Source organism: Myotis davidii, unplaced genomic scaffold, assembly GCF_000327345.1.
Source record: "Myotis davidii unplaced genomic scaffold, ASM32734v1 scaffold1903, whole genome shotgun sequence".
Taxonomy (NCBI): domain Eukaryota; kingdom Metazoa; phylum Chordata; class Mammalia; order Chiroptera; family Vespertilionidae; genus Myotis; species Myotis davidii.
Window position 1 is genome coordinate 199,197 of NW_006293911.1, and position 11,953 is coordinate 211,149.

The following is an 11,953-nucleotide window of genomic DNA, read 5'->3' on the forward strand; positions in this document are numbered from 1 at the left end:
TTGGACACTCTAGGTGCACCCCTTTGTGGGCTTTGTGCACAGTCTTGTTGTAGTTAGGCCTTGATTATAGTTGCTATCACTGGGAGGAATTGACCTCAAGGCCAATTGGCTGTGAGATTGAGCTGTGTCTACAGTGGGAGAACTTCTGTGCTGGAGACACTCTTATGGGGCAAGACTTGCTTCAGTGGGGCTTTGGTGCTCACTGAGTCTGCCCCCTGAGTGTGTCCCTTATGGATCTGAGGACTTGTAATCTGGATGGTCCCACTCTGACTACTGGGTACACTGGCTCTTGGGTCTCATAGGAGGTGCTAATTTAGCCTCTGCCTTAGGCTACCTAGTAGGAGCTATGGAGAGATCTGCAGTTTCCTCTTCTTTCTTTGGGGTTTGGAGGTGCCCAAATGAGGCCCAGCTGTGAAGCAATGCAGTCTGCTCTGGGGCCTTGGGCCTTCTTTTGGATGTTTTGGGTCTCTCTGACCCAGCTGCAATTTGTTAGGTAATTTTAGATTGCAAAGGGCCAGGTCATTCATATGCAAAAGCCTCTGTGCACAGCTTGGGTAGGGCGGGGTCTCAGGAAATCAACAGGGCGGAGCAAACAGCTATGGGTGATCCTCACCCCTACCCTAAGAGGTCCCGGGTCTCAGTGTTCCTAGGTAATCGCTGCAAACACCTCTGAGAGAAAGTTGTCTTTGAGTTCTGCCTGAAGCCAGACAGTCTAGTTTCTACCCGTAGGAGTCTGGGTCCCCAGAGACTCGCCCGGAACTGGAATTCAGAGCGTCGGGAGCGTGTGACTCCCTCCTGATTGAAAAAGACAACCACATCCTCAGTTGCCAGCCGTTTCCTCGTCCGCCTCCGTACCTCTGCACTTTACTTCCACACCTCCTCTGAGTCTCAGTGTGTTTTTCTCTTTCCTTCTAGTTGTAGAATTTCCACTCAGCCAGCCTTCCTGTGGTTCTGGATGATGTCCGTTTTGTCTTTTAGTTGTATTTTTGAAGTGGTTGTGTGAGGCAGCAATTTCCGGTGTTTACCTATGCCGCCATCTTGGTTTCTCCTGTTTTTAAGTTTTTATCATGCTGTTTTGATTACTGTAGCCTTGTAGTATAATTTGATATCAGGTAGTGTGATATCTCCAATTTTGTTTTTCTTAAGATTGCTGTGGCTGTTGAGGGTCTTTTGTGGTACTATATAAATTTTTGGAGTATTCTAGTTCTGTGAAATATGCCACTGATAGGAATTGTGTTGAATCTATAGATTATTTTGGGTAGTTGGACATTTTATTGATGTTAATTTTTCTTATCCATGAGCCTGGTATATGCTTCCATTTAATTGTCTCTTCTTCAATTTGTTTTATTTTCTTTCTTTAATTTCTTTTTTATTTTTTTAAGACAGGGAAAGGGAGAGAGAGAAACATTATTGTGAGAGAGAAAAACATCAATTGGTTTCCTCCCATCCATACATACCCCAGATGAGGATTGAAACTGCATCCTGGGTATGTATCCTGACTGGGAATCAAATCCACAACACTCTGGTCCAGGGCTGAATACTCCATCCACCTAAGCCACACAGACCAGGGCAGATTCTTTCTTTAGTATCTTATAATTTTCCAAATACAGATCTTTTACGTCCTTGGTTAAATTTATTTGTAGGGTTTTTTTGTTTGTTTGTTTGTTTTTATGGAGTTCTAAATCAGGGGGATTGTTTTCTTCTTCTTCCTTTTTTTTTTTTTAAATTCTCACCTGAGGATATTTTTTCCATTGATTTTTTAGAGAAAGTGGAAGGAAAGAAGTGGGAGGCGGGGAGAGCAAAACATAGATGTGAGAGAGACACATCAATTGGTTGCCTCCCACATGTGCCCTACTGGAGCCAGGAATCAAATCTGCAACTCAGGCATGTGCCCTTGACTGAATTGAACCTGCGACTCTTCAGTGCTCAGGATGGTGCTGTAATCACTGAACCAAACCAGCTCAGTTGTTGAGCATCAACCTATGAACCAGGAGGTCACCATTTGATTCCCAGCCAGCGCATATACTTGGGTGGTTCAGGAGGAGTGCAGGAGGCAGCCAATTTATGATTCTCATCATTGATGTTTCTATCTCTCTCTCCCTCTCCCTTCCTTTCCTGAATCAATAAAAGCATATCTTTTTAAAAAATGCAACCAATTTCTGAATACTTACTTTGTATCTTGCTGCTTTACTGAATTCATTTATCTTTAGGGTTCTCTATATACAATATCATGCCATCTTCAAATAATGACATTTTTACTTCTTCCTTTCCAATTTAGATACCTTTTATTTCTTCTTTTTGATTGCTGTGGCTATGTTGAGTAAGAATGGTGAAAGTGGACACTCCTCTCTTGTTACTGATCTTAAAGCAAACACTCAGTATTTCCCTGTTGAATATAATGTTAGTTGTGGGTATGTCATATTATTATGTTGAGGTATGTTCCCTCTATTCTTAACCTTTCTGATAGATTTTGTTATACATGGGTGCTGGATTTTGTCAATATGCTTATTCCGCATTTATTGATAGGATCTTATGATTCTTACCCATTTTATTTATGAGATGTATCACATTAATTGATTTGGGGATACTGTATGAACCTTGCACCCCAGCAATAAATCTCACTTGATCATTATGTATAATCTTTTTATGTATTGCTGAATTTGGTTTACTAATATTTTGCTGAGGATTTCTGCATCTATGTTCATCAGGGATATTGGCCTATCTCTTTATTTCTTTGTAATGTCTTTTTCTGGTTTTGGAATGAGAATAATGCTGACCTCATAAGATGGGATGAGAGTCTTTCCTCCTGAAAATACTAGAATAGTTTGAGGAGGATAGGTTTTAGTTCTTCTTTGAATGTTTAGTAAAATTTACCTTTGAAGACATCTGGTTAAGAACCTTTCTTTTTCTTAATTTATTGATTTGAGAGTTGAGAGAGAGAGATGGGGGGAAGAAGGAAGGGAGAGAGAGACAGAAACATTGATTTGTTTTTCCACTTATTCATGTATTCATTGGTTGATTCTTATTTTTGTTTTGTTAATCCTCACCGAAGGATATTTTTCTATTGATTTTTAGAGAGAGGGGAAGGGAAGGGGAGAGACAGAGAGGGAAAAACATTGATGTGAGAGAGACACATCTATTGCTTACCTCCTACATGTGCCCTTCACAAGAATTGAACCCAGGACCCTTCAGTCTAAGGGCTGACCTCCAAGCACTGAGCCAACCAGCTAGGGCCATTGGTTGATTCTTCTATGTGCCCTGACTGAGGATTGAACTTACAACCTTAGCATATCTGCTTGATGCTCTAACCAGTCAGGCCTAGAACCTTCGTTTTCTTGGAGAGTTTTCTTTCCCTGCAAATCAAAACATCGCTTTTTTGCATATTTAAAATGTCACAAATAAGTCTGAAGAATGATTGGGCATCTTGCTGTTTCTATAGCTGGACAACATAGGTCTTTTTCATCAGCCTGCTTAACTGTTCCTTTTTCAGAAATAGATATCATCCCAAATTTTCTGATATCCTTGTTTTTAACTATTGTGACTTGCTGAATCAAAGCAGCTGAATTTGATACAAATTCATTGTCATGTCTATTAAAAATATTTTTCTGGACTTGAGTTAATGAACAAGCAACACCTGACCTCATCTGAAACCTGTGGATATATTTTTTGCCCAAGAAATTTCTGATTCCAATAAGAGAACCATTCTCCTGAATAACGACATTGATGGAGAAGTGAACATACACAAACCTCAACCTTGTAATGGAATCCCATTGTAATACCCTTGATCATGTTCTGTCCATGACTGCAGATTGTGTGAATGGTGGCCAGTTCCTTTCTATTTTCCACCATCTGTCAGCCTGGAGCCTCTTCTTTTTCTTCCCAAGGAGACTGTGTTCTAGATTGATATGGTGGAAGTTCCTCACAGGGTGCCTCTGGGGCTTTTCACAGTCCCTTCAGAGTGATGTGGACATTTTCTGGAATGTCAACCTTCAGATTGCTGACAATGGTCTTCATCCTCATAGTAGATGCACAAAGAGAGTGTTGGAAGTTTTTCGATTACTTCTTTGATTTCATTAGTTTAATTGGTCTGTTCAGATTTTGTTTCCCTTTATGACTCCAGTCCACCCCCAGCAGCTGTTCATGGTAGAGACCAAGGTGATTGCCATGTTTGTGCTCTGACCCTTTAAGAGAGCGTTCCCACTGCTCACCATGGTGTGTGGAATCCTGCTGATTTTCGCAGCCACATACTGTGTGGGCTCTAGTGCTTTGGGCTAGGTAACCTGGCATGGGGCTGATGCTTCTCTAAGGGAACTCTCACCCAAAATAGCCCAAAGGATTCTCACCCACCGCACATGCCCTTCCTACCTGTTTCGATGCGGGTTCCTCTGTAAATTCTTAGTTATAAGCCTTCTGTTTAGCTAGTGGACAGATGATTATTCAAGTTGATTGTTCCGTACTTTAGTCACTACTCTGATATGGTCCTGGGAAGAGGTGAGTGTAACTTCCATCTATTCTGCTGCCATTTTCAAAATTTCTAAAGGTGACCTTTTTTTTTTCTTTCTTTTTTTTTTTTTTTTAAAGAACCTTTTCCATATTTAGGGATAGGGCATACATTGAGAGAGAGAGAGAGATAGAGAGAGAGAGAGAGAGAGAGAGAGAGAAACATCAATGACGAGAGAGAACCATTGATCGGCTTCCTCCCGCACGCCCCCTGATGGGGATTGAGCCACAACCCGGGCAATGTGCTCTTGACCAGAATCGAACCCAGGACCCTTCAGTCCCCAGGCCAACACTCTATTTACTGAGCCAAACCGGCTAGGGCCTAAAGGTCACAATTTTAATTGGGGTGTTCAGGGAATGATTAACTGAGATGGTGACACGTAAGTGAAGATTTGAAGAAGATGGGGAAAGCCGTACATGTATTTGAACAAAGAACAGTGTTTGCTAGAGGAAGAGAGAATAAAGGACCTAAAGAACTAATGTTCATTATTTGTTCATGGAGCTATTGATGAGAGGAGAGAGAGAGAGAGAGAGAGAGAGAGAGAGAGAGAGAGAGAGAGAGGGAGAGAGAGAGAGAGAGGAGACAGGAGAAAGAGGGAGAGAGAGAGAGAAAAACATCAGTGTGAGAGAGACACATCCATTGGTTGCTTCCCAAAGGCACTCTGACCTGGGCTGGGGATCGAACCTGCAACCCAGGTACATTCCCTTGACTGGGAATCGAACTTGTGATCCTTTGGTGTGTGGACTGATGCTCCAACCTTTGAGCCACATTGGCTAGGGCACCTATGTTGCTTAACATCTGGCCTTCTGCACTAATTTTTGGTATCATTCTGGCAGTAGTGACTTTTGATATCATTTGCATTTGTGACTTTTCTAGTATGCTAACTAGGAAAATGTCTCACCATTTCTGAAAGGCAGCTTTTGTAATCTTACATCAGAGTTTTAAAAATTGAGCTAATGCTCTACTTACTATTTTTGTTGGCGAGATTGGGCTTCATTCGTGCTAAAAATGACAGTTCTGCAAATAATATTTTGGGGATTAAATCTTCTAAACTTTTTTTGGCCATATTCCTTTACATAATATCATTACAAAAAGGAGGACCTATGTAATACTTTCAACAATAAAGATTAAAAATAAATCATTACATCATAGCTCAATTCTAGTTAATGCCCTTCGGTTTTTATGAGGAACTGAATAATTTATAATCTAGTAGAAATTCCATATAATGAAAACAGCCTCATAATCACAAATTAATGTTTTAAGTTAAACACAGATTCCTTATCAATAATATAGCATGGCAATATAATGTTAGTAACATATCATACAGTAATATACTTATCATTAATAAAATATAGTAAATCCACATAATTTGCCCTTGAAGCTTATAACCAGGTCCAAAAAAAATTCTGGATTTTAAACTTGATCAAATACCACTGACACATTTGAATAGAGTTTTTAATATAATAGTTTTTGTTAACTGGAGGAAACAGTATTTTTTGAAAATGTAAGAAGTTTAAAATGTATTTTGTTGAGATATATAAGGAGACTTTGCATAATTGGCAGTAAGGGCCAGGAAAAAACTCTTTGTATATTTATAAAGGGATATTTTTTGTATACTCCTTTTACTGAAACAAAAAAAAAAAATTCCAATTAAATTTCCAATTTCCAAGGAGCAGGCCTTGATAATCAAATCTTTATTTTAAATTGTTTGGTAAATTGTGTCATTTTAGGTGGAGGAAGCTAAACAAGAGTTACAGGAAGTTGTGGAATTCTTGAAAAATCCACAAAAATTTACTGTGCTTGGAGGCAAACTTCCGAAAGGTAAGATATTTTCCCTTTACCAGATTTGCGATAAAAAAAATAGTGTAATATATTACTAACTTAATTGTTATCAGATTTAACTGGTTAAAGTTTAGTTCTTAATTACTATTTCATAAATAGCTGCTCATTCTAAACATACCTTTCTATAACCCTTTTTTGTGTAATTTTAAATTTTATCATATAAACTTTAAGTCAGTTTGCAAGAATCTGACAAAGAACTCTACTCAGCCCATGCACAACATTTTGGGTTACTTGCTCATTCACTTTCTTTACATACATGTAGTTTTTGAACAGTTGAGAGGAAGTTCTAAATATTATATCATGTATGCTTCTTTATTCCTAAATAGCTCATTATATATTTCTTAAGAATAAGGATATTTTCTTTACATAACTCCAGTACAGTTATTAATATCAGGAAACTTAACAATGATCTAAAATTTACCAAATTCAAATTTCAGTATTTGTCCCAATAATAACCTTTTTAGTTAAGTTCCCTCATTGCACTCCCAACCCAGGTTGAGGACCCAATTCATGTTCACATATAACATTTAGATTTTCTTTCATCTGAAAAAATTCCACAGCTTTTTTTCTTTTAAAACAGGGATAAGGATGGGTTTTCTTATGATCTTCAAAATTGTATAGAGTACACATAAATTTGTAGAATGACTCTCAGTTTGGTTTTGTCAGATGTTTTCTCAGTTATTACTCAATATGATTTTTTATTTTTATTTTTAAAAAATATATTTAATTGATTTTTTAGAGAGAAGAAGGGGAATGGATAGATAGAAACATTGATGAGAGAGAAACATCATTGATCGGCTGTCTCCTGCATGCCTTCCACTGGAGATCAAGCCCAAAACCTGGTCATGTGCCCTGACCAGGAATTGAGCCAGGGACCTCTTGGTTCATGGGTCGATGCTCAACCACTGAGCAATACCGGCCACGCTCAATATGAATTTTAATTACTGTGCGATAATTGTGATTTACAATAAAAAACATATTTGGTCTTAGTCCCTGTTACTAATACAGAGCTCTTAAAACTTGGAATTTCATAGTGAAGAGAGCAATTAAAGGTATGTTTTCACCCTACCTGGTTTGGCTCAATGGATAGAGCATGGACCTGTGGACTGAAAGGACTCAGGTTCAATTCTAGTCAAGGGCACATGCCCAGGTTGCTCGATCACTGGTAGGGAGTGTGCAAGGGGCAGCCGATCGGTAATTCTCTCTCATCATTGATGTTTCTATCTCTCTTTCCTCTCCCTTCCTCTCTGAAATCAATAAATATATATATTAAAATAAAGGTATGTTTTGTTGTGTTAATGAGGTAACTTTTAGAAAACACCTGAAGATGGGGGCAGGTTGCCAGGAGAACTTATTCTGTGCTTAGAAGGTTGGAACATTTAGTACCACACCCCCGACCCCCCGCCCTCCATTTCCCCACCTCTTGGGAGTGAGAAGGGCTTGAGGTTGAATCACTGTTCAATGTCCAGTGATTTAATTAATCATCTCTATGTAATAAAGTCTCCATAGAAACCCAGAAGGATGGGGTTTGCTTGCCCCACCATATGGTTGCTCCAAGTATACAAGCTATAATAAACTAGTAATCTACTAAGTAAATGTTTCTCTGAGTTCTGTGAATTACTCTAGCAAATTAACAGTACCCAAGGAGGAAGACATTAGAACCTTTGACCAGCTAAAAAGCATAGGAAATAACCTGGTCTTGCCTTTGGGAAAGCTCTCAAGAGGGAAGAGGGAACAGTGTTATGGTATTGAGTTCTTAACTTGTGGGAATTTAATGCTTTCTCTAGGTAGTATCAGAATTGAATTGAATTGTAGGATAAACAGGTGATATCAAAATTGCTTGTTGATGTGAGGGAAAAACCCAATATTGGACTTAGGTACAGAATTGTAATGACTTTATAGTGTCTTTCTAGATACTTTAGTTTAACCATTTATATTGAACTTTTAAATTATTTCTTATCTTTTACTATTTAAACTAGCACTGTTGTGACTATCTTAATATCTTAAGGCTTTGCCTACATGCTTAATTATTTCCTTAGAAAAAATTCTAGATTTATTCATTTTTTTAAAAAATACATTCTATTGACTTTTTACAGAGAGGAAGGGAGAGAGATAGTTAGAAACATCGATCAGCTGCCTCCTGCACATCTCCTACTGGGGATGTGCCCGCAACCAAGGTACATGCCCTTGACCAGAATCGAACCTGGGACCCCTCAGTCCGCAGGCCGACGCTCCATCTGCCGAGCCAAACCGGTTTCAGCTAGATTTATTCATTTACTATCTGTAAATTATTGTAGATTTCAGTGCTAGAAATGGAGTTGGTGAGTTCAAGAGGCACTACTATATAAGGCTTGTTTTTATACGGTATAGTATCTCTACTGAGACTGTTCACTAGTATATAAAAATATCTGCATGAATCTTTTTTTTCTCTTTTATGCATGAATCTTTCTTAATGTAGAGTTCACTTATTAAATCAGTACTGTAACGTCATAAGGAATATGTTTAAAACAAACAAAAATTATTTTTCTTTCTGATCAAAGTAATATTTTATAAATTTGTGGGAAAATTCTCAGGTACCAAGATATACTCTACAGAAATTGATATGAGGATGATTTAAACCATTTTGGAACAACAACATGAGAATACAAGTATAGTCTGCAGGATATTTTGGAGTTTTTCTTAAAGAGAGTTTTTTAGCCCTCGCTGGTTTGGCTCAGTAGATAGAGCAAGGGCCTGTGGACTGAAGGGTCCCAGATTCGAGTCCAGTTAAGGGCACATGCCTGGATTGTGGGCTCGATCCCCAGTAGGGGGCATGCAGGAGGCAGCTGATCAATGATAAATATATAGCATTAATACAATTTTGTTGCTTTTTGAAATGTCTGAAAAATGAAAAAGTTATGTAAACCAGGAAATTCTATTATCCTAACATGAAAAACTTGTTATGAAAATTTTCAAACATACAGAAAAATTAGAAAGCTGTAGACATTAACTACTTTGTTCACATCTAAATATTTTGCTATGCATCACGTAAGAATAACGACATTGTCCTAAATAAAAATAATAATTTATTCTACCAAATAAAACTAAACACTATTTCCTTAATATCATGAACTCACCAGTATTTTTCAAATTTTCAACAGATGCCTCTAGAATTTTTAAAAATACATACATTTTTATTGATTTCAGAGAGAAAGGGATATTGAGAGAGAGATAAACATCAATGATGAGAGAGGATCATTGATCGGCTGCCTCCTACATGTCCCACATGGGGATTGAGCCCACAACCTGGGCATGTGCTCTGACCAGGAATTGAGCCATGTCCATCTGGTTCATAGGTCAATGCTCAACCACTGAACCATGCTGGCCAGGCCTAAATGATGTGCTTTTTTATGGAGGTGCATCAGTTCAAGGTTCATGCATTACATTTGTTGTTTATTCTCAAACTGTTTTATGTGAATCTTATTTGCTTAGTCATAAGTTTATATTCCTTTCCCCCAAGATTTTGTCCTGTCTATGGCTGATATGTAAACAGTATTTAGATGATACAAGATAATGAGTTATGGAGAAGATACTGAAGTGAATTATTAGTATAGAGAAATATATTTTGCTATGTTTCAAATATTGGTCATTGATGTGCTTGTAACCTCAACATTATAAATTAATTATTCATTTTTAAGATATCAGAATTTGTTTTTGTTTTTAATTTCAATTATTCTTGTATACTTTTTTTTTAATAGGAATTCTTTTAGTTGGACCACCAGGAACAGGAAAAACCCTTCTTGCCCGGGCTGTAGCTGGAGAAGCTGATGTTCCTTTTTATTATGCTTCTGGATCAGAATTTGATGAGATGTTTGTGGGTGTGGGAGCCAGCCGCATAAGAAATCTTTTTAGTATGTGTAAATGTATCTTTTATACAATACTAATTTTTTTTTTTAATTTCAGGGGAAGAGGTTTTTTTTACCCTTTCTTTCTACTTAAGATTGTTATTCAGCTGAACAAAACTATTTAGGGGTTCTGGTTTCAGAGAATTTAAAAAAATTTTTTTTATTGATTTCAGAGAGGAAGGGAGAAGGAGAGAGAGATGATGATGTGAGAGAATTGATCGGCTGCCTCCTGCACACCCCCTACTGGAGATTGAACCTGCAACCGGGGCATGTGCCCTGACCAGGAATTGAACCGCGACCTCCCAGTACATTGGTTGATACTCAACTTCTGAGCCATGCTGACTGGGCTGGTTTCAGGGGATCTCATATGTGAGCTAAAACAGAACTGTAATGGAAGTGTTAGATGTAGTTGGGCGCTACAGAAAAGCTGGGTCTTTTTGTTTTGTTTTTTATTTAGTTCATCATTTCTATAGTATGTAATTAACCTCAAACCTGATTGTATATAGTTGAAACAAGTAGGAAGAATGAGTGAATACACATTTGTTTCTATTTACTTGTTTGTTTGTTGATCATCACTGAAGGATATTCTTTCCATCGATATTTATTTTTATTTATTTATTATTATTTTTTAATCCTCACTCGAGGAAATTTTTCCATCGCTTTTTAGAGAGAGTGGAAGAGGAGAGGGAAAGACAGAGAGAAATATTGATGTGAGAGAAACACATCGATTGGTTGCCTCCTGCATGTGCCCCGACCAGGGCCTGGGCCAGGGAGGAGCCTGCAACGGAGGTACGTGCCCTTGACCGGAATTGAACCCAGAACCCCTTGGTCCACAGGCCGACGCTCTAGTCACTGAGCCAAACTGGCTAGAGCTTTCCCTCAATTTTTAGAGAGGGTGAAGGGGAGTCTTAGGGGAAGAGAGAAGAGAGAAAGAAACATCTCTGTGGTTGCCTCCCACACATACCCTGACTGGGGCTGGGGATCGAACCGGCAACCCAGGTACATGCTCTTGACTGGGAATCGAACCCTTGATCCTCTGGTACATAGGCCGATGCTCTAACCACTTAGCCATGTGGGCTACGGCTGTTTTAATATATATCATTCTTTATGGTATAATTATTTTTTTCCTTCTGAGGTTATTGTTCTTTTTTTTTTTAGCCACGTGGGGAAGGGGAAAGAATCTCACCGGACAGATTCCCACATGGGGAGGGGAAAAGAGTCCCCTGAGGCTGTTGTTCTTCATCAGTGGAAAAAAAAAATACAATGAAATCCGTTTTGGTGTATTTTCTCCCTAATACTTTTTGTTGGCTTTTGACAATTTTGCAGGTTTTTAATATTTATATGATTTTTCATTAAAATTTGAATCTTTTCTGTTTTCCTAGGGGAAGCAAAAGCGAATGCTCCTTGTGTTATATTCATTGATGAATTAGATTCTGTTGGTGGGAAGCGAATTGAATCTCCAATGCATCCATATTCAAGGCAGACTATAAATCAACTTCTTGCTGAAATGGATGGGTAATTGAATCTTCTGTCTTTGGAATATATTTGGTAACATTCTAGAGAGAGGAAAAATCTTATGTTTGTAGGCAACAGTAGTCCTTCATGCAGAAGGTCAAGACAAGCTATTTTCAGGATTGTATTATTTCGAATTCTAATAGCGTAGTTAATTTATCAACTCATTTAGGTTGGTGATATTTGCACCTTTTTTTTATTTATTATGACAGGA

General features: G+C 38.2%; 1 protein-coding gene across 1 annotated transcript in view; it reads left to right on the forward strand.

Annotated features, from left to right (window-relative positions):
* The window catches only part of YME1L1 (YME1 like 1 ATPase), a 56,293-nt gene that overhangs the window by 33,758 nt on the left and 10,582 nt on the right, over positions 1–11,953 (forward strand). Inside the window, exons 9-11 of the mRNA XM_006767798.2 lie at positions 6,232–6,322; positions 10,081–10,233; positions 11,610–11,742. Of these exons, the coding sequence (XP_006767861.1) occupies positions 6,232–6,322; positions 10,081–10,233; positions 11,610–11,742 (377 nt within the window). The remainder of the gene's footprint in view (positions 1–6,231; positions 6,323–10,080; positions 10,234–11,609; positions 11,743–11,953) is intronic.